This window comes from Chelonia mydas, chromosome 1, assembly GCF_015237465.2.
Source record: "Chelonia mydas isolate rCheMyd1 chromosome 1, rCheMyd1.pri.v2, whole genome shotgun sequence".
Lineage (NCBI taxonomy): Eukaryota > Metazoa > Chordata > Testudines > Cheloniidae > Chelonia > Chelonia mydas.
This window is the reverse complement of record NC_057849.1, coordinates 29,012,127-29,034,714: the sequence shown is the minus strand read 5'-3', so window position 1 is coordinate 29,034,714 and position 22,588 is coordinate 29,012,127. Positions and strand designations below refer to the sequence as shown.

Sequence of the window (22,588 nt, the reverse complement as noted above, 5' to 3'; positions counted from 1 at the left end):
CTATCTTTTCCTTCAAGGAGTATTAGGCCGCATGGCTTCAGTTTCTTTTCACATTGGCAATAGAAGAACTCCGGGTTAGCTAAACCACTGAAGGTAATAAATGTGGTGTGTAAAGGGACATCAGGTTAATTAGTTTGCTCAGCGGAGCCATGACAACCCAAACCTGACAGATATTGATAGGAGGAAGAACGTCTTGAGCCAACTGAGTTTAAATTCTTTGTTAGGTCAGTGTTTGTTCCTTAATTTAATTTCAGTTCAGTATTAATGATTGATGGGGAGAATAGAGGTACTGAGCCAAACACATGCAACCTATGTATACTCTTCAGAGCTGCCTAATCCAGCTATGTCATGAGTGTTGTTTCCTGTGTATGCAGGGTAGGTTTTTCAAAAGTGCTCATGTTGGCCTAGCTCTGCTGTCGGCAGTGTTAGGCCAATGAGGGATTGGCACTTCTGAAAATTTCACTTCGAATGTGCATTTCACTTTCTGCATTAAAAACCATTTGGGACTAAGCATGATCAACAAATACGAAAATGCACTTACAAACTCAACTGAATATCTACTGCCTTATCCCTTAGGTAGTCATTTTTCCCTGTGCAAAATGAGTCTAAAACTCTACCAGCCAGATTGGTAGCATTTTACTTACAAAATGCAAGGCAGTGGAGAATCTGGCCCGTACAATGTAGGTCTGGACTCAGATGCAAGGAACTGAAGAAAGGAGAACAAGAAGTGACATTAATGATGAGGACTTTTGCATGTAAGTGACACTTTATGGGTTGACTCCCATTACTGAAATGTTGATGCTGATGGGGAGGAGTCTGTATTGATGGTGGGAAAGGAGAGTTAGAAGAGGTGGCATTGTGTGCCCAAGGTGCAAACAATGCCAGTGAGCTGATGTCTGTCTAAAGACCTGATCCTGTGAACCTTTACTCAGGATCGGTTCACACACAAAGTCGCACCAGATGAACTAACGGTATGATGATTATTTTTTTTTAAGCCAAATTAGTTAAATCTTTGTAAATCCCTGGGTGGATACTTGCAAGGTGCAAGCCAAACTGATATAAACCACGCTGAAACTGATTTAAGAGGGTCCATCAAGAGCTTTGCAGTGGTTTAACTAAACTGGTATAAGCAAATCAGTGCACGCTGTGTAGACAAGGCCTTGCACAAGTAAGGCCATGCCTAAGTGAGGGAGTGTTGTGGGATTGGGCTTTACATTATTTTTTTTCCAGGACTTTATTTCATTTACCGTCTGTGAAGCACTGGATATACAAGTGGTTCTATGATGATATCCAAAATACAGCATTGCCTTAGTGTGTATCCCAGAACTAAGTACACCTCTACTCCGATATAACACTATCCGATATAACATGAATTTGGATATAACGTGATAAAGTAAAAATGGTTTTCTGTCTCGTCTACAACATACAGTACTTTTATTCTGTTTAATCCCAGTTTATACATTTAATGATTACCGCATACATATTCAGTATGTATGTTTTTACAAGCCTGCCTTGAATCAAAAGCGCATTTACAACATTTTTAAACTTTCACTCCAATCTTCATTGCATAAAAAACAGACTTGTCTGCAAGTCTTAATTAAACTTATAACGTTGACAGTTTAAATCCGTTGATAGTTTAAAACCATTGAAAGTTTAAATTCGTTTTGCGGACAACAAAACCATGTGCGAGGTGGTAGCTATTTTTATCGGCCACTATAATAAAAACGGCCTCTGTATTTATAACCATGACTAATTTATCAAAAAGGAGAGTTCAGTCTAACTTCATCATTGACTAACCTGCTGTCACCTTGCCAGTTTAAAGTTGTTACAAAACCATCCATGGTCGGCTTTTAAAATGTGGCTTGTATCAAATTACATACATGCACATTTGTACAGACAATGTACTGTATGTATCAAAGTGGTGGAACAAATGTGCAACAGTGAGAAGGCAGGGGTAAACGTATGTTGCCTGCCCATGGTCCCATTAGGCGTTCTCATCTCTCTCACCTATTTTAATCTCGTTTCTAAATTGTGTGCAGTATAGACTAAGCTTAAGTTGTCTCACTAGTTGTATTTTGGAAACGTAACTCTGCGCTGACATTTTCTAAACAATTAAAAAAAATTGTTAGCATTAATATTAAAATACCATTGATGTGATGGCAAGTAGTTCACAGCCACGGAAACGAAAGGCATGGACAGTCAAAGAAAAAGTGGAAGCTTTGGACAGACTGAAATCAGGAATGAGCCAAGCGAAGGTCTCAAAAGAACTAGGAGTGTTTGGAATCAACATTAAGAGGGTGGATCAAAGATGAGGAAAAATTACGATCAATGCTAGTTTAACTGGATGAAAGTGAAGGCCTGGAAAGGAAGTGCCTAAAAACTGTCCAGGATAACCAACTAAATAGAGCTGTATTTACGTGGTTTACCCAAGAACGCTCCGATGGCATGCCAATTTCCGGTGACATTATAAGGAAACAAGTGGAGAAATTGAAGAAGGATCTTGATTTTAGATGCTTGGGCGAGGATGCTTCTGCACATCAGGGTAACGAATTTAAAGCTAGCAGTGGATGGCTTAATCGTTTTTTAAAATGTCATGGCATTCGGCAAGTCACAATTTCAGGAGAGACTCGCTTAGCAGATATAAAAGCTTGCGACGAATACCCGCTAAAGTTACAAGAGATTATCATCGAGGGTGGCTATGCTCCAAAGCAAATCTATAATGCAGATGAAACCGGCTTATGTTACCATATGCTGCCGGATAGAACACTTGCTTCTAGGACCGAAGAACAAAAGGCCGAAGGTTTTAAGGTGATAAAAGGGAGAGTGAATACTTTTCTGTGTGAATAAAACTTAAACCTCTGTGCATAGGCAAATCCAAGTCACCTAGGGCTTTCCACCATAAGAACATGGATTCTCTTTCATTCATTTATCGCCATTCAAAAAGTGCCTGGATGACACTGGATATTTTCGAGGAATGGTTTAATAAATATTTTGTACCAGCTGTCTGGAACCACCTACGCAGACAAAATCTGGAGCCAAAGGCATTGCTCCTACTTGACACCTGTCCCGCCCACCCCCCAGTTGAGACCTTAACCAGCAAAGACGGGAAGATAAAGGTGAGCTACCTTCCTAAGAACACAATGTCCAAAATACAGCCCCTCGATCAAGGCATTATATCCACATTTAAAATGAACTGTCATAAAGCCTTAGTAAAGAAAATTGTTAAGGACAACAGTAGCATAACGGATGTAATCAAGAAATTGAATTTGCTGGATGTATTTAACTTAGGCGAGACAGCCTAGCTAGGAATCACTCTCTCAGTGACAAAGAAATGTTGGCATCGTGGTCTCAAAAGTGCTGAAAGCAATGACAACCAAGATGAGGAAGAAGACAAAGATGAGAACAACTTTGAAGGTTTTACAGAAGAGGCGGCCATGGAGGCAGAACGAGTCTACAGGGAATTTATGACTCAAAGTGGGATAGCTGATGTTCAAGAGTGGATGGAGGTGGATGCTATGTGTCCAACCTGTGAACGACTTACAGATGTAGATATAATTCACAATGTTGCCCCTTAACCACCTGGTGCCTCAGAAAATGTGTCTAACCCTGAGGATAGTGAAGAAGAACCCTCGGAGCCACTGCCCAAAGCTGCTGATGCGGTTTTAGGGTTAGAGATTGGTCTTAAGTGGCTAGAAGGCCAGGATATGGATAGACTGCAGATACTGCAGTTAAAATCCATAACTGACCTGGCGAAGAAGAAAGCTCGCAGTAGTATGAAGCAACAAAGTATAACAAGTTGTTTTTTGTTTTTTTTAAATTAAAAAAAGGTTAAGGGGTGCATCTTATATAAGAAAGCATCTTGTACACCAAAAAAAGATATTTACCATTTTATCAATGTCTCTAAAACTTGGTTACTTTACCTTTTTAGCTTCATTTTAACCTTTTCTATAAGTAAAAACTCCCATCTCCAAAATGTTTTCAAACTATTTAATAGTTAACAGTTCATATTATTAAGCCAATGATATATGTAGATTAAGTGACAAAGTGGCCCCTGCTCCTATTTGCTAAAATATCAAAATCCTTTTTTACAACAGTTTGTAAGGATGTGTAATTAAAAGCGTTTTCTGATATTTTATGTGAATTTTGCATTTTCCTAAGCATTACACGCAGACCAAACGATTGATGTATGATGAACCTAGCCCACATGGTTGCATTTAGCAGTGTGTAGTACCTGTGTTGTTAATACACTGTATCTTTTACAGAAGTCACCTACTACAGGACAGGCCCAACAAAGAAAATAACAGAACACCACTAGCTGTCACCTTCAGCCCCCAACTAAAACCTCTCCAGCGCATCATCAAAGATCTACAACCTATCCTGAAAAATGATCCCTCACTCTCACAGATCTTGGGAGACAGACCAATCCTTGCTTACAGGCAGCCCCCCAACCTGAAGCAAATACTCTCCAGCAACCACACACCACACAACAAAAACACTAACCCAGGGACCTATCCTTGCAACAAAGCCTGATGCCAACTCTGTCCACATATTTATTCAAGTGACGCCATCATAGGACCTAATCACATTAGCCATGCCACTGGGGCTCGTTTGCTTGCACATCTGCCAATGTGATATAAGCCATCATATGCCAGCAATGCCCCTCTGTCATGTACATTGGCCAAACTGGACAGTCTCTACGCAAAAGAATAAATGGACACAAATCTGACATGAGGAACCATAACATTCAAAAACTGGAAGGAGAACACTTCAACCTCTCTGGCCACTCAGTAACAGATTTAAAGGTGGCAATTTTGCAACTGGAAAGCTTCAAAAACAGACTCCAACGAGAAACTTCTGAGCTTGAATTAATATGCAAACTAGATATCATTAACTTGGGTTTGAATAGAGACTGGGAGTGGCTAGGTCATTACACATATTGAATCTATTTTCCCATGTTAAGTATCCTCACACCTTCTTGTCAACTGTCTAAATCGGTTATCTTGATTATCACGACAAAAGTTTTTTTTCTCCTGCTGATAATAGCTCATCTTAATTAATTAGCCTCTTACTCCACCTTTTCATGTTCTCTGTATGTGAATATATATATATATCTTCTTACTATATGTTCCATTCTATGTAGCCCACGAAAACTTATGCTCAAATAAGTTTGTCTCTAAGGTGCTACAAATACTCCTGTTCTTTGTATCTTTTAAAAAAGCTTATAAAATAATTGTTGTAATTAAAGAAAGGAGCAACAATTTAACCATTATAGAAAAGATTTATTTACTGCATGCACCGTGTTAGTTCTAACAAAAATGATTTGCTGACTATTAATAACGGAAATGCTCGAGGCCAAAGCAAGTTCGAGATAACACAGTTTCACCGATAACGTGGTAAGATTTTTTGGCACCTGAGGACCGCGTTATATCGGGATAGAGATGTACTTCATTTCCAAACTGATTGGCAGTTCAATGGTGTACAGTAAATAAACCACATTGAATTGTTTGTCTTAACTTTTTATTTTAAATAATTTATTTCTTGAGTCCATTTCTGAAACTTCAGATGAAAATAATTATTCATTACCTGGTGTTAGGATAAAAAGTTACCATTGCATTTTTATCCTCGTAGCCAAAGTATTTACTCCTAGCCAGAGCCACATTTGCTGTAGTAATCCCTTACTTTTTTTTTTTTTTTTTTTTTTAATGTCACCAGTATAGGATTTCCACAGACTTGAAAGCAGGGAAATTGAATGTTTTTGTAATTTGATGTTTGTTTGTTTGTTTGTTTGTTTTTTACCAGTGAAAGAGTCAAGTAGCAGGGAAAAAACAACCTGTGAGACAACTAACAGGTCTCCGGACCTATCAGAAAGCCTACACCTAGATGTTTCCAGCATGGGATGTCACATGCTCAGCTAATACAACAGTTGATGGTGACACTAAGGCTGGACTTTGGCCCCTGGCCAAAGCTAGGCTTGGCCCCTGCAAGCTACATGTGCAGGTTCTTTCTCCCTACACGGAGCCCCACGTCAGTGGGGGTCCATGCGGACACAAGGTTCCACCCATATGGAGTTCATTGCTGCATTGGGACCTTTGTGAGTACCATTGGAGATAGGATCTTTTGCTACAGTTGCACAGCATTTCAGGAGTGCTAATGCTAGGTGTAAACTGTTAAGGTTATAGGGAAAATTGCAGTGTGAATATACTGTGCAACAGTACTAATTTTAATTACGCACAGCCCTAATTATGCACAGCCACTGGAGGGGCAATATAGAAAAACAGGGTGATGCCATGATGTTATAGTTTGTCAAATAGTGCTGCAGGGATGTCTGAGGATCTTGGGGAAGAGCCTGTTTTAATGCATGAGAGTTACACCAACACTCAAAGGGACAAAGTTACAACTGATGGAAGAAACTTTTCATTTGTCCTGATTTCATTTTCCCTACTTCCATGGTAAATCTGTGGTCAGGCAGGAGGTGTCTTGCACTCGGGATCCTGTCTGTTTTTTATTTCGGAGTAACACAGTGACATCTCTTATATAAATGTTTGAAATTGAGGCTTTTTGTTTTAGTTAGGCTCAGAAACGCGCAAGCCTGATGTGTGTTTGTCTCTTTGTAGTACCTCCACCTCTCACTCGGACCAGTCAGTGCACACAAAATCTGCTTCGGTTGTGTCATCGGATTCAGTCTCCACCTCCACAGACAACTTTTCTCCAGATCTGAGGGTATGTATTCCCTTTTTTTGAGGCTACAGTGAGATCCCAAGTCTACTGTTTGGTGGTGGCGTAAGACTTCAGCCTCCAGATTAACAGCACAGTTTATTTAGCAGGAGCTGGGGAGGGACACAGAACCCAATAGCTGAAATAGGAGTTAGTTTGATCTCTACACCATTGGTTCCTTTGTTACTGGAAAAACAGTCTTGTGGCCCCACATTTGGGACCAGACTTTCAAAAGAGTTGAGCTTCCAAGGGTTCAGCCCACCTAAATAAGGGCCGGATTCAGCACCCAGCTGCTCCCACAGCACCTTATTTTGGTGCCTAGATGGAAGCTGATCCTCTGAAAATCTGGCCCCGTTTGTGAGCATTGAACTCTTGAAATACCTGGCTCTTAACATTTATCTTAAAATAGCTTGTGCTGCAATGATCACTGACAAATACTAGCTGGTACTCCCAGTAAAATAGACTTCTCCTCCAATAAAGACCTCTTAAATCAAAATGTCAAACTTGGGTACCTAGAGCCAGGCAACTAAATCCATAACTGGACACCTAAATAAGTGGTCTGATGGCTGGAATGCTGAAATGTACCCGCAGCTCGTACTGAAGCCAGTGGGATTTGTGGGAGTATCCAGACCAGTGAGGGGCTGTGTCACCACTTGCCCTGCAACTTGGGGTGCCTCACAATGCTTTGCTACTGTAGCTCCCACCTGGGCCACTCGCACACAGCCTACCAGCATGGAGATCACACCCCGAGTGTGTGTGTATGGCAACAGCCCTGATCCAGCAACTCTGACCCCAACAGCCTGACAGCAAACACCAGCCACACTCTGGCTTCCACCAGCCTCGGTTACTATTTACAGGGTGATCCCAACATACTCCCCGTCTCAAATTTTTCCCAAAAACTGTGTTCTGCACTGTCCAGCCTTCTCCTGGACAACCCAGACATATTAGTTCCATTTCCTCCCTATGGGGCTCAACATACAACAGTCTGCTACCTTAAATGAAATTATCCAAACAATTTACAACACTGGATTTATTTTAATAAAATAATAAAACAAATTTATTTAACTACAAGGAGATATGTTTTAATTGAGTAAAAATATAAGCCATAAAGTCAGAAATGGTTACAAGAGAAATAAAGATAAAATGCTTCCTAGTTCTAAACTTAACACATTAGACTTGGTTCAAGGTGCAGTCCATTACCACGTTTTTCCATTAACATTGCTGACCCAATGCTCAGGCCAAGATCTGCTCCCCAAGTCCAATGGCTGTTTTCTTTTGTCGTCTTAGGTGAAAAAGAGAGATCTTGGTGTGGTTTTGCCCCTCACTTTTATAGTTCAGTCACCCTTTGAAATGCATTTTCCTGAGGGTTACCTTACTCCTAGTTAAAGTTCATTCCTACAGTAAAGAAGGCGAGGGTGAAAGAGGACGCATACGCTTTCTTTTCACCTGTTTGCTGAAATGTAGATTTTTCTTGTCTCCTGTCTTCCCCATCTTGCTGTCTGAGGACGCTGTTTACAACTTATATGTAAACTGAGGTAAACACACATTTCTTTGTTTAAGACTGGCTTGACCAGTTCTGCCTATTTGGGGCTATGTGGGTTTGAACATGTGCTACCAACATTATTCAGGGGGAATTCCTGAGTTTACACACAATGTTGCTACGCACATTTCATCATGGTATTATTGACCAGTGAGTTATTAGTTTTCAAATGATACCTCACAAGGCATGTTTTGTAAAAGATTATTGCAATGGCGTGTAGAGTGTGAACACAGGAGTGTATTCCATCACAGGGTGCTCAGCACTTTCAAAAATCAGACCATTTATTTCGGTACCTGAAACCGGTTACACATTTGTTTAAAGTGTGTACTGGTTTGAAATAGATTTTCATGTACCTATAATGGTAGAACCGTTTAATAGCTTTCAAAGTATGGCCACTACTTTGTAGTTCAGTTAATATAATTTTCAGTATTTATTTATTATTTATAAGACAATAGCATGCAGATGCCTCAGTCAAGATCATGGGCCCATTGTGTGAGGTGCTCCGCGAACCTGTATGAAGACATGGTCTCTGCCCAAAGAAGAGCCGAAAGCATTAAAAAATCATGCGTCTTCCTTAAAAATCATGGAACTTTTTAAAAAATAGGGATTCACTTATTTCCGTTTATTTTTTTTTTTCTGTTCAGCCTTCATGTTCTCAAGCTTGTCTGCAAATATAAGGTCTAGAAATGTTTTTTTTTTTTTTTTAAAGAAAGCGGAGATTCTCATAATCACAGAACTCCAGGAACTGGGGCTGTAAAACAAGCACCATATGCTCACAATAAAACCATAAGAGTTGGCAAAGGCAACACAGGCTTTTGTCTTTTTTGTACTGTGGCTTGTGTTAAGTTTAGTCTCAGTGCTGTCTTGGCGAGTGTAATTTTTTTCCATGACTGGTATCTTTCCACAGCTAACAGAAAATCCCCTAGTTTTACTATTACAAGGACTTGATTGTTTCCATTTGAAGAAGGTACTTGACCCTTAGAGGCTTCTCAGCCATTTGTAGTTAAACATTAGGCTGCAGTTTGAAAATTAAACATATTAAACATATCGTATTTTCTGATGATGATTTTCATGTCTTTAGTACCTTCCATCTGAGGATCCCCATCTGCAACACAAACACTCATGAATTCATCCTCACAACGCCCTGATGAGGCAGATAAATATGTAAATATATAGCTTCCCCCACTGTAAAATAGGGATGTTGAAATAAGGAAGTTAAGTGGTTTATTCATTTTCAGAACTGGGACCAGATCACAAGACATTCTGGTTCTTGGTCTCGTTGCTTAAACCACGCCTATGATTGGAAGCTCTGTTACAAGTTTAACTGCACTTATATCAAATTCTTATTCATTCCCCCAATTCAGAGCATACAACTCCCACTTAAATTAACCAATGTCTGATTTGTATGTGTGCATGTCTCTGTGTGTATGTATTCATTCTTGGGCCAAGACAACACAGATGATTGAGAGACGAGTGGAAAAAGCAGTAATGGACATGAAAAAGAAATTTCTATTGGACCTCTTTTCCTCAACTGAAAGAATTCTCTTTAAATGGTTACTCTACTTTTCTGTCCTCATGCACAAGTTTAATGGAGATCAGCAAGTATTGTTGCCATTGAAAATGCTGTAGACACCTACTGTTGGAGATTATCTTCCACAAATGGAAAATCAAGCAGTACTTAATAGATTACTAAATACTGCTCTTTTAGGATCCAATTCTCTAAAGTGCCTGGTGTTTTTACCTTCCATTCACTGAATTGGATGTTGAGGTCACTCAGCACTTTAGAGAAGGAGGCCCATTAGTGATACTGCTTTAACGAAGCCCATGTCATGAAAGGAGGGAATTATCAGTAAGTTTACTAAACAGCCAGTCTTATTTTCATTAATACCACTTTTGATCCCTTGTGTTTTGATTGCACCAGAGAATGAATTTTCCCAATATTTCCCTCTCAAGCAATTATTATTATGGAAGGAATTCTGCATCTGTGTCTAAATCTGAGATTGTGAAATCTGGTTTGTATGCTGGTACTTTTCCATCTCCTGGACCTTGCTAGCTGACCTTTTGATTTCCAGCTTCTCTTACCAGAAGTGGTGTGGCTTTACCTTATTTTAGTGACAACATTGGCAGCTGTCTTGGCAGATATGGCCTCTCAAGTTTCATACCTCTGTAGGTTTTTTTTGGTTTGTCTTTATTTTTTGCTGACCACAAAAAAGACAGAAGAGTTTTCTCAATGGCTCATTTAATCAATTCAGAACCAGAGGGCAAAGGAGTTAAATATGCCTCCCCTTTTAGGTTTTTGGCCAGTAAGAGTGAGCATATTTTCAAAAAACCCAGCCTTGTTCTAGATTTTCTTTTCTTTTTTTTTTAGTGCATAATGATTTCTGCTGCAATAGCTAGTACTTAACTGCATCCTTTTGTGTTTCTATAAAAAATAAATAGATTCTCCCCTCCCCCCATAAAATGCAACATTAGGGATGGGTATTTAAACACACACATTCAAAAATAAGATCACCATGGCAGCATCACCTCAGCCACATTATATACACGTCAGCCAAAATGTACAGACTTATTTAGAAGGATGGGGGATGGCTTTTAAAATCAAAATAATCTTTACAGTCCTCACACCAACTATATCACACACACACTACAATTCCTAATTTCCCCCAAATGCTACTTCCCCTACTGTAACCCAGGGGCAGGGAGTAAGAGAGTTAGGCCTTGTCTACATTACAGAGTTTTTGAAGACAAAATAGTAGAGGTGTACACAATACAACGCTCCTCTGCCGAAAAACTCTCACTTTGCCGACAAAATAAAATCACCTCTGTGACGGTGCCCCCCATAAGGCTTTATGGAAATATGCTTATGAATATATGACATAACTGGAATATGTTCTGTGCTACATATGCCATGTAACATATCTATGTAAAGGTTATGATCTACTGAATCTATGAATCCTATTTCTATGCATGTATTATTTTTGTATTCAAAGTTATGAATACTGGCCGTGTACTGGCTTGATTTCTAAATAACTTTAGTACAGCATTTGGTCAGTTCCTGGAGAAAGGAATTCGCAAAGTTAAGTGCCCAATTAAGAAGCATCTTGGAAGGCTCCAATCCACATAAGAAGTCTTCCTGGAGACGTTCAAGATACCATATGGGCAATGGCTTCTGCCTGTAAAAACTCTGAGTCATGCATGGACATGTGGCTTGCCCAGGTGACTCCAGAACTCCATGTTGGAGCTGGACTTTGCATATGAGAGAGGAGGGGGTCTCCACCCACAAGAGAGCCTATTTAAGCCCATGGGAGACACCTCCATTTTGTATTCAGCTGGCTAAGGAGATAGCCTCTTCACCCCCAAGGATACCTGAAAGAAACTGGAACAAAAGACAGTAACTACAGGGGGTGTGAGTGATTGGAGCCTTCCAAGATGCATTGTTCCTTAAGTGCTTCTTAATTGGGCACTTAATTTTGCGAATTCCTTTCTCCAGGAACTGACCAAATGCTGCGTTAGTGGAGACACTGCGGTTGGTTATGTTGCTGTAAATGGCCTCCCACAATGCCCATCCTGACTGCTCTGGTTAGTGTGAACAGCTCACATTGCATCTTCTCAGCTTACCATGGCAGATCCACGCAGTAAACACTCTCCCACTTAGGGCACACCTGAGTTGTTGGATCTGCTGGCACTGTAGGGAGAAGAGGCTGTGCAGTCCCAGCTCCGCTCCAGCTGTAGGAACTTAGATACCTATAGGCAGATTTCTCATGGCATGTTGGATAAGGGCTACAAACGAGACACACATTGGTGTCATGTGAAGATAACCTTTGATCTGGTGCTGTGGTGAAGGCCTGCTGCTTCTATAAGGAGCCGGACGCCATCCTCAGTGGCAAGCCCACCTCCGCCGCCAAGAGCCGTGTGAATACTTCGGCAGGGCTGGAGACAGTGGACTCAACCCCCAGGACAAAGTTGTGGATGAGGAAGTCAAGTTGGAGGATGATATGGAGCACATGGCAGGGTCGTCTGGTGGTGCAGTGAGTCGGGACCTTTTTTCCACTCTGGAGGGGTCCAGTCAGTCCCAGCAGTCCGTCTCTAGTGCACATGAGGCAGGAGAGGAGAGGTCTGGTAAGTGATCTTTTGATGTTACTCGGTTACATGAGGTAGAGCTGTCCTTTGCTCTATATATTCTAGAAGAGGGTAAAGGGATAGAAATGTACAAGACTAGCTGTGTTTGTGAGCCTCACGTTTCCCTGTGCAGCTAAGCAGTGCGATGGAATAGTGTGTTAATGCATACCGAGATTTCATGTGAATCTTCCAGAGAGATCTCTAGGAAACTTTCCTGGAGGTACTCGCCTATCTCTGCTGGAGGTTCTTTGGCAGAGCTTCCTTTTTCCTTCCTGCCATTGTATAAAACTTTCCCATACCAATCGGCAATCACTTGTGCAGGGACCAAAGTGGCACAGAGGCAAGTGGCATAGGGACCTTGTCTGAAGCCACACGCATGGAGGAGATGCACCCTTGCATCCTTGCTTAACTTCAGGAGCGACTTATGAGCTTCAGTGACCCCTGCCTGTGGAAAATGGTGTCAGAATTTACAATATTGTGCCTACTCGCTTGCAGTGATCCCCTTAAAAAACACCAAGATCCTTTTCCCCATCTTCAGTGCTCTCTCCCTCCCCCCGGGTTGAACTCACCATGTTTAGGGTGTTTGTTCGAGCTGTGTGCTTGCCAAGGGACAGTGATAAACTGATTCATATTTTTAAAAAAGGTGCATTAGACTATAATGTTTCGATGCTGTGCGTGCACTAACAATCATGCTTCTGTTTGTTTCTTGTACTTCTGCAGATGTGGCCTTCATAGGAACCCCCTACACACCAGTGGAGCACCTCCGACAGATAAGGAAGAGACCAAGGAGGAGCAAGGAGAACATGTTTCGAGAGGTGCTCCAATCCTCAGAGGCCAAAAAACAAGAACGCAGGGCATAGAGAGAAACAAAAGAAAATTATAAAATAGGACAGAAAGGAGGAGCAAACTGAGATGTTGAAGTCTCTAATCACGCTGCACGCTGAATTCATGTGTGCTTGCCCCCCCGTCCGTCCCCCCAGCTGATACAGAACTGCTTTCCATGCCATGCCCAAACTCCTCCCACAAATTCCTTGTAACGTCCCAGCCTGTCTCGGTACCCTGTTCACTCAACTCCTTTGGACAGATTCCAAAATGATAGCTGGACTTACATGCAGATATAAGAGCTTACACTGCCCTTTATTGTTATCTTCCTTCCCACCAAGCCTTTTGTGTGTGTTGTTAATTGGTGTTTAATAAAAACATACTCTCTGAAAGATAACCAATCTTTATTTGTCTCCTACACACGGTGGTTGCTGCTGGAATTAATACACATTGGCAATTTGATCATGAGCTGAGTCCGGAATCCTGCAAGACAGCAAGTTAACAAAGCATGGCAGAGTGCTGTATAGAAAGACACGTTACTGGAGCTCATCATCCAAATGGTGCCTCACAGCCTCCCTGATTCGAATAGCCCCCCCATTGTGCCCCTCTAATAACCCTGGTGTCTGGCTGCTCAAAATCAGCTGCCAGGTGATCTGCCTCCACGCTCCACCCCAGGGGCAACTTTTCACCCTTAGCCTCACCAATATTATGGAGTGCCCAGCAGGCTGCTGCTATGATGGGAATATTTTCCTCATTTAGGCCTAACCTGCTGTAAAGGCAGCCCCAAGGTGTTTTTAATCTGCCAAAGGCACATTCTACAGTCATACTTTACCTGCTCAGCCTACTGTTGAAGTGCTCCTTGCTGCTGTCCAAATTTCCGATGTAAGGCTTCATGAGCCATGGGAGTAAGGGTGGGACACTGGGTTTCCCAGGATCACTGGGCATTTCAACATTCCCCCACTGGAATCTTCTGGTCTGGAAAGAAACCCCCTGCTTGCAGCTTTTCATACAGGCCAGCATTCCTGAAGATGCATGCGTCATGCACCTTCCTGGGCCATCCCGCATTGATGTCAATGACACAGCCACAGTGGTCTGCAATACCATAGAGAAGTACCCCTTTCTATTGATGTACTGCATCGCAAGATAGTCCAGGGCTAAAATTGGAATATGCATCCCATCTATCGCCTCACCACAGTTAGGGGATCCCATGCTGCAAAGCCATCCACTATTTCACACACATTGCCGAGAGTCACAGTCCTTCATGGCAGGATGCGATTAATGGCTCTGCACACTTGCGTTAACGCAGTCCCCGTGGTGGACTTCCCGACTGCAAACTGATTCCCAACCGACTGGTAGCAGTCTGGAGTTGCCAGCTTCCACACAGCGATTGCCTCCATTGAGAGGGCAGCTCTCATTTTGGTGTCTTTGCACCACAGTGCCGGGGCGAGCTCTGCACACAGTTCCAGGTGACTTTCCGCATCCAAAAGTTCTGCAGTCACTGCTCATCATCCCAGACCTGCATAAAGATGCAATACCACCACTCAGTGCTTGTTTCCCTAGCCCGAAAGTGAAGGTCCACCATGTGCAGCTGCTCTGTGAATGCCAAAATTAATCTGGTGTTGTTTCTTTCTCTGGCACACAGTAGCACTCTGATTCCTGTTCAGATTGAGTGCTCATGATATACTGCGTGGCCAGTCGTGATGCGTTCATAACAGTGACAACAACAGTGGAGAGCTGTGGGACAGAGATGGTGGGCATGCAGTAAACGGGTCATTGAAAAATGCCGTGAAATGCAGTCGGAAGCCCGTGGAATGATGGGATGGAAAAAACTGCATCATGGGACATTGAACCCATGCTTATGATGCACTGCGATCCACTCCACCTTCCCACAGTTCCCAGCTGCAGAAGGTGACGAGTAGCACAGTGGGATAGCTACCCACCGTCCACTGCTCTCTTTGTCAGTGCTAGAGCACCAACTGTGGATGCGCTCTGCTGACAGGTGGAGTGTTGTGTGAATGTAATTATAGTGGTTTTTGATTGTCGGCGTAACTTGCATCGACAAAACTGTAGCGTAGACAAGGCATTAGAAGCCACAGATACCAATCTCTGCACACCTTTAAAATTGGTGAAAATGCTCTGGAAACCTATCAGTAGGTGCTTCCTCCCTATTCAGGATGGGGAGTGGGGCTAAGTCCTTCCCACAGCAGGGAGGTTGGGTAGGACATTCTGCACGGCTGTCTAGCCCCCTGCTATGCTAGCGGCTCTTGTCGTTTCTGCCAACGAATGAGGACATGTTTCACAGTGGGTCCAAGGGATGGTCCAGTTCAGGGGCTATCAAATGGCTCATGGAGTCTATTACTTTAGTTACTTTAGGTACAGAGTGTTCATATAGTCATTAGGGAGGTCCACCTTGATCACTGGCTCCAAATGGAACAGGAGTAGTTGTAAATAGGATGCCTCAATGTAGCTTTATAACTTGTCTTGAGTTCCCAAGATGTCAAGAGAACTATATGCAAAACCTCCTCATTACAGCATTTACAGGACATTTCTTGTTACCGTTAATGTTTCCCCTTTCTGTTCTCTGTTTTCCTAAGCAGCCCAAGTAGCACAGGGCTATAGAACAAATAGTGCTAACCCTCCATTATTTGCCGATTTTAGAATGGTGTTCTACGAGAGATGAAGGTATGAATGCAGCTATTTTTACTGTTTGAATCTGGGGTCTCTTAAAACAGAAAAAGTTCTGTTCATGGCTACTGATTTTTCTATCTGTCTATAAAAGAAGGGGTTTTGTTGCTATTTTTACTTTAATAGATTTTTTTTTGCTTTGCTTTGCTCTGATGTGCTTGGAGTCTCAGGTGCAGCCATCTTTATAACACACACATGGTCCCTTTCCACGCCATGGATGTATCTCCTGTGGAAGGTGAGAAGACAACCTCCATGGCGTTATTCCCCCTCTGCTTTGACTGACCACTTAGTCCCTCTGTGGGGGATTCCCGATGCTTGGGCTCCATGCCTGGAGAGGAGACCGTAAAGGTTGGGACTGTGGGAGAAGGGGAGATTGCTGCTCTCTGACTTCATTCTCCCTTCTCTTTGCACCCCACCAAAAAGACCTTATTGTTTTACTTGCATGCTTTCCCCATCCGTGTTTTGGAACCACATCCCAGCCTGATACTTCTCCGTACGACAGGCTCAGGGGGAAAACGTAGCAGAGGAGTAACCAGTGTCATGTCCTCTGAAGCCAAAGGGGGCCAGGTGGGGTCAGAAGCACTGGTACATAGGAATTGCCACACTGGATCAAAATCAAAGTCCCATCTCTTCCGGTATGTTGTCTCTGATAGTGGCCAGTGCCAGATGCTGTAAGCAGTGGTTTTCAAACTTTTTTTATTGGTGACCCCTTTCACACAGCAAGCCTCTGAGTGTGACCCCCACCCCTTATAAATTAAAAACGGGGAGAGTTAATTTAATTTAACGGGGCTCAGAGCTGTCAGCCCCACGGATTTGCCAGCTCATGATCCCTATGTAATCACCTTGCGACCCCCTGAGGGGTAACGACCCCCAGTTTGAGAACTCCTGTATAGAGGAAGGTGTAAGGATGGGAGTAGATCACTACACAGTAGGCAGAGGTGGGGTAATCTGTTGCCATCCTTATCGCCAATAGTTAGAGACTGACATAAGCCCTGAAACAGTAGGTTTAATATCCCTTCCACAAAATTTGTTATCCTTGATAATTCTGTATGTTCTCGATATCCACATAAATGCCCAGCCCCTTATGGAATCTTGTTAAGTTCTTGGCCTCGATGACTTCCTGTGGCGATGAGTTCAATCGCACATTGGCGGGGGGGAAGTATTTCCTTTCAGTGGTTTTGAATTTCCCACCTTTTAATTTCACCAAGTGTCCCCTTGTGCTTGTGTTACGAGACAGAGAGAACAGAAGCTCCTGATCTCCGTTTTCTAGGCCATTGAATATAGTTTTATCATGTCCCCTCTTATTCATCTCCTTTCTAAGGTAGACAATTCCAATCTTTTCAATCTGTGTTCATATGAGAATTTTTCCAGGCCCTTGATCAGACTTATCACCCTCTGAAACCACTCTAGTCCTGCAATATCCTTTTTGAGATGGGGTGACCAATGCTGCACACAGTATTCCGGATCAAGCTGCACTACTGACTTATACAAAGGCATTTGAAAATTATCTGTCCCATTTTTTTATGCATCCTAATATCTTGTTTGCTGTTTTGGCCACAGCTGTGCAGTGTCGCACAAGCCAGAGTAGATGTCCTGAGATCTGAACAGAACTTGAGGGAGCATCTTATTTATTTTCTATTCTGAAAATCTTCTGTCTCTGTGTGGGAATAGCTTACATGGGAGACAATAGACACAAAATGCTTGGGAGCTTGTGATGGTCTTATAAAGAGGGTGCATTGTAGGAGCATTTAAAAAAGCATCTTTCAGATTTTGAAGTGATTCTGTCAATCACTGAAAATGCGCTTGTGGTGTGTAACTAAAGCATCACTGCTAGAATAAGCTGCTATATGGATCTGTCACTCCTACCTCTGCTTGATTTCTTGCTCTGTGTATTAGTCAGCTCAATTCTAGAAATTAAATCTCTGTGGCAATGGAAAAACATTCTTTTGTCCTTCAGCAAGGCAATTTGCACTAGTGCTTTCTGTGGGGAATTTTTAGCAGAATTGTAGGAGTCCACAGGGGGGAACACAAATCTTTTCTCTGGTGTCTCTGGGCCTGCAGACTTCCTCTGGGCAACAATTTAATGCTGTGTGTGTGTGTCTTGGGAGTGAGGGGGCAAGAGAGGCTATTACTAGTAATTCCTACAGTGTACGTTTTCAGTATTCTTCTTAAGTCTTTGACGCATCTCATAATAACTTATATAAAGGTTTTTATAGTAAACGTTTTGATACCTGGATCTAAGATTAAATCTGCCCTTCACTGCAATTTACAGAATTTTTCACTTCATAAATCCAACATTAAGTAATGTTTAGCTGCTGCAGTTGGCAGTATTAAGCTGCAAGCATTGTTGGATTTTTCTCCTGACTAAAGAAACTTAGAATCTGATGTAGGGAATGCATTTTTCCCCCCTGCCACATGTATAAGCCGTCAACCTGCTACTAGACAGGAACAGAATTAATTCAAAGTGAAAATCCCTTGGAAATCCCATGATGTTTTGTATAGTTAGGGTGAGATTTTAAAAAGCACCTTAGTGACTTAGGAGCATAATGGGATCATGCTCCTAAATCCCTTAGATCCTTTGGAAAATCCTCCCAAATGCTTACAGTCATGTATGTTTAGCTATTGTACATCTCACTAGTCATTTTGTAACTAGTGCTCTGTCACCCTTATCAGATACTTCCCTAGGGATTACCACCTCGACTTAGCTCTTCACTCGTAGGAAAATGCCTGAAGTTTACCACATTCAAACTCTGGAGTAGTTCTTTGTAAAAGGATCGAATTCACTCCCAAGGTACCACCTCCCAAGGTACCACCTCTGGTCACACAATGTGAAGCCAGTACAGGAAAAGAGTCGCTTTACTGTGTCTCCGTCTCATCCCAGTGGGACAAAGTATTTCCTAGGATAATCGTTCGCTCTTGTTCTTTTGACCATGAATAACTGAGTACTTGGCACCAGAGTTAAAGCCCTAGCTTATTTTCAGCTGTAGATGCCTTGTTGGTGCCGTCTCCCCACGGTGCATGGTTCCACAACGTGCATGGTATCAAGTACATGCAACCTCTGGTATCAGGTGCATGCAACATATTGTATGCATCAGAGGGCGCACCGTGCATGCAACTGATACTTCTCTATATGACAGGTTCAGGGGGAAAACATGTAGCAGGGGAGTACTCAGTGTCATCTCCTCTGAAGCCAAAGGGGGCCAGGTGAGGGTCAGAAGCACTGGTACATAGGAATTGCCACACTGGATCAAAATCAAAGTCCCATCTCATCCGGTATGTTGTGTCTGATAGCGGCCAGTGCCAGATGCTGTAAGCAGTGGTTTTCAAACTTTTTGTATTGGTGACCCCTTTCTCACCGCAGTCCCTTGTTTCCAGTGGCTTATGACTTTGCCAAACATTAACTGTTCAGCCTGCGTTTTTCTGCTTTCTGCTTTACTTGCATTCTGCTCCAGGCTAGGTTTTTTTTCATTTATTATTATTTTAAGCAAAAGCTATTTCAACTGTTTCCGAGAATTAGGTTTGAGAAATGTGGCAGGGGAATTGTCCTAGAGTTCAGGGGAGGTGCCTTTTCCTGTCTCTATGTAAAACCACCTACATTTCTTCAAGTTACAAGCCTCTGAAAATCACTATTTGCATATGCTCAGGAGGGCCTGCTGGAGTCTTGCTCCCAAAATTTCTGAACAGTCCCTCAGCATTGAGCATGCTCCAACTGCATCGAGCTATTTAATATGCCCACTGCAGTGAGCATACTCCCAGACACAGAGCTAGACCTCAGTCCAGCCAGGATGGTACAGAAGCTGCCATCTCTCCCCTTTTGGCTTAGGAGAAGGTGTGCTGGGCTTTAGGAGGAGATGAAGGGCATGTCTACACTGCTCCACAAGTCGGACTATGGAGGTGTAAATAGCAGTGCGCACCACAGTGGTGCATCGTAACTCCCCTGTGTGGATGCTGCAGGCATGAACTAACAGGTTCCTAGCTCATGTTACCATGTAGTCCTCTTCAAACGTGATTATGTTAATGTGAAGTAGGAACCTTTTAATTCACACCTGCAGCATTATAGTGCAGCACTTCGGTGCGCACTGCTATTCACACCCCTGTAGTCCAAACACTTTTAGTCTCAGCTCCTCCACTGACTAATGTTGCATAATTTGGTGCATATTCCAACACATATTCTTGAGAGAGGCCTCATACCTCGACTACTTTAGGAGATAGGCAAGTATCATTCCCCATAATTTTTACAGATAGGGTAACTGAGAAGTTGCACAAAGTCACCTCGGGCAGGGTTTCCCTTCGTGGCTCCCTGATTCTAGGCTGGGGAGGGCAAACTATGGCCCACGGGCCAGATCCGACCTGTCAGGGCTTTCAATCTACACCACGGGGCTGGCAGTCCCGCGGGCCAGCAGGACTAAGGCAGGCTCTCTGCCTACCCTGGCCCCACGCCGCTCCCGGAAGTGGCTGGCACCATGTCCCTGCAGCCCCTGGGGAAGAGGGGGGCAGAGGGCTCCGTGCACAGCCCTCACCTTCCCGCACCACCCCCGGCAGCTCCCATTGGCTGGGAATGAGGAACTGCGGCCAATGGGAGCTTCGGGGGGTCGTACCTGCAGGTGAGGGCAGCACCCCAACCCCTTGCCCTGAGCCCCTTCTTGCACACTGCACCCTTCCCACAACCTGCATTCCCTCCTGCACCCTAACCCCCTGCCCCAGCCTTACATTCATGGCCCTGCATACGATTTCCCCACCCAGATGTGGCCCTTGGGCTAAAAAGTTTGCCCACCCCTGTTCTAGTCTGATAAGAACGGCCATACTGGGTCAGACCAAAGGTCCATCAAACCCAGTATCCTGTCCTCTGACAGTGGCCAATGGCAGGTGCTCCAAAGGGAATGAACAAACAGGTTATCATCAAGTGATCGGTGCCCTGTCACCCAATCCCAGCTTCTGGCAAACAGAGGCTAGGGACACCATTCCTGCCCATCCTGGTTAATAGCCATTGATGGACCTAACTTCCACGAATCTATCTAGCTCCCTTTTGAACCCCATTATAGTATTGGCTTTCACAACATCCTCTGGCAAGGAGTTCCAGAGGTTCACAGTGCGTTGCATAAAAAATACTTTCTTGTGTTTGTTTTAAGCCTGCTACCTATTAATTTCATTTGGTGGCTCCTTGTTCTTGTATTATGAGGAGTAAATAACACTTCCTTATTTACTTTCTCTATACCACTCATGATTTTATAGACCTCTATCATATCCCCCCTTAGTTGCCTCTTTTCCAAGCTGAAAAGTCCCAGTCTTATTAATCTCTCCTCATACGGAAGCCGTTCTATACTTCTAATCATTTTTGTTGCCCTCTTCTGAACCTTTTCCAATTCCAATATATCTTTTTTTGAGATGGGGCGACCACATCTGCACACAGTATTCAAGATGTGGGCATACCATGGATTTATGTAGAGGCAATATGATATTTTCTGTCTTATTATCTATCCCTTTCTTGACGATTCCCAACATTCTGTTCCCTTTTTTGACTGCCGCTGCACATTGAATGGATGATTTCCGAGAACTATCCACAATGACTCCAAGATCTCTTTCTTGTGTGGTAACAGCTAATTTAGACCCCATCATTGTATATGTATAGTTAGGATTATGTTTTCCTGTGTGCATTACTTTGCATTTATCAACATTAAATTTCATCTGCCATTTTGTTGCCCAGTCACCCAGTTTTGTGAGATCCTTTTGTAGCTCTTCGCAGTCTGCCTGGGACTTAACTATGTTGAGTAGTTTTGTATCATCTGCAAATTTTGCCATCTCACTGTTTACCCCTTTTTCCAGATCATTTATGAATATGTTAAATGGGACTGGTCCCAGTACAGATCCCTGGGGAGACACTGCTATTTACCTCTCTCCATTCTGAAAACTGACCATTTATTCCTACCCTTTGTTTCCTATCTTTTAACCAGTTACCAATCTGAGGGCCAGGATGACCCCAGGCATAAATTAGAGCATCCCCAGAGGCTGTGGTGTTATACAGAGGCTGTAGCAGGGGCTAGAATCTGGCAGGAGGACTCTAGTATGGTAGACCCATGTCTTAGCTGCTTAGCTACACTTCTTTCAAAAGGAATGTGTCAAATGTATGTGCTTGGCTTTGCTGTCTGCAACCACTTGACCACACTCCCCTCCAGTGTCAGGAATAGGATCCAAGATTCCTTATTCACAACATTCCTTTGATGTCTTTCAAACAGTTATGCAAGTCATTGGCAAAGTGTGTGTCCCATTCCCCTCTATTGGCTGGTCCACATAGGGGATAACAGGCTACTCCACTTCTAATTATTATTTTAGCTCAAATGGAGGAGGTCTTTTTTGTGGATGTTCACAGAAAACATTTTATTAAAAGAACGTTAAGGTTGCAGAGTCAAGCAATCAGAAGTTAGAAAATGCCAGAATTAAAGTTGCCTGTGCAACCTTAATTCCACCCCCTTGTATGTATGCATTATTGTAAAGTCTTCAATTAGATAATCACATATGACTTATTCTAGAGGGCCCCTGCCTCTGTCAATGCAGAGGATGTATAGAGAGATTTCTAAGAAAAGAAAAAGGTATTTCCTTCTTTTTAAGGCATCAGACTGGGACCCGGCAGAGTCATCCACAGATTTCCTATGTGATGTTGGGCAAGACTATCATAACACAAAGAGACTGACTTTTCAGCTTTAGCATTCT

The 22,588-nt window shown here is 42.9% G+C and overlaps 1 protein-coding gene across 5 annotated transcripts in view; it reads left to right on the top strand.

Moving 5' to 3' along the window:
• The window catches only part of MTMR2 (myotubularin related protein 2), an 82,716-nt gene that overhangs the window by 20,551 nt on the left and 39,577 nt on the right, over positions 1-22,588 (top strand). For 3 of the 5 annotated variants that reach the window (XM_037889778.2, XM_037889788.2, XM_043529234.1), the window contains one exon: positions 6,615-6,720. In XM_037889778.2, the coding sequence (XP_037745706.1) occupies positions 6,615-6,720 (106 nt within the window). Of the gene's footprint in view, positions 1-585; positions 756-5,262; positions 6,092-6,614; positions 6,721-22,588 lie in introns of those variants that run through there. The other 2 variants (XM_027821852.3, XM_027821853.3) reach the window with 2 other exon arrangements.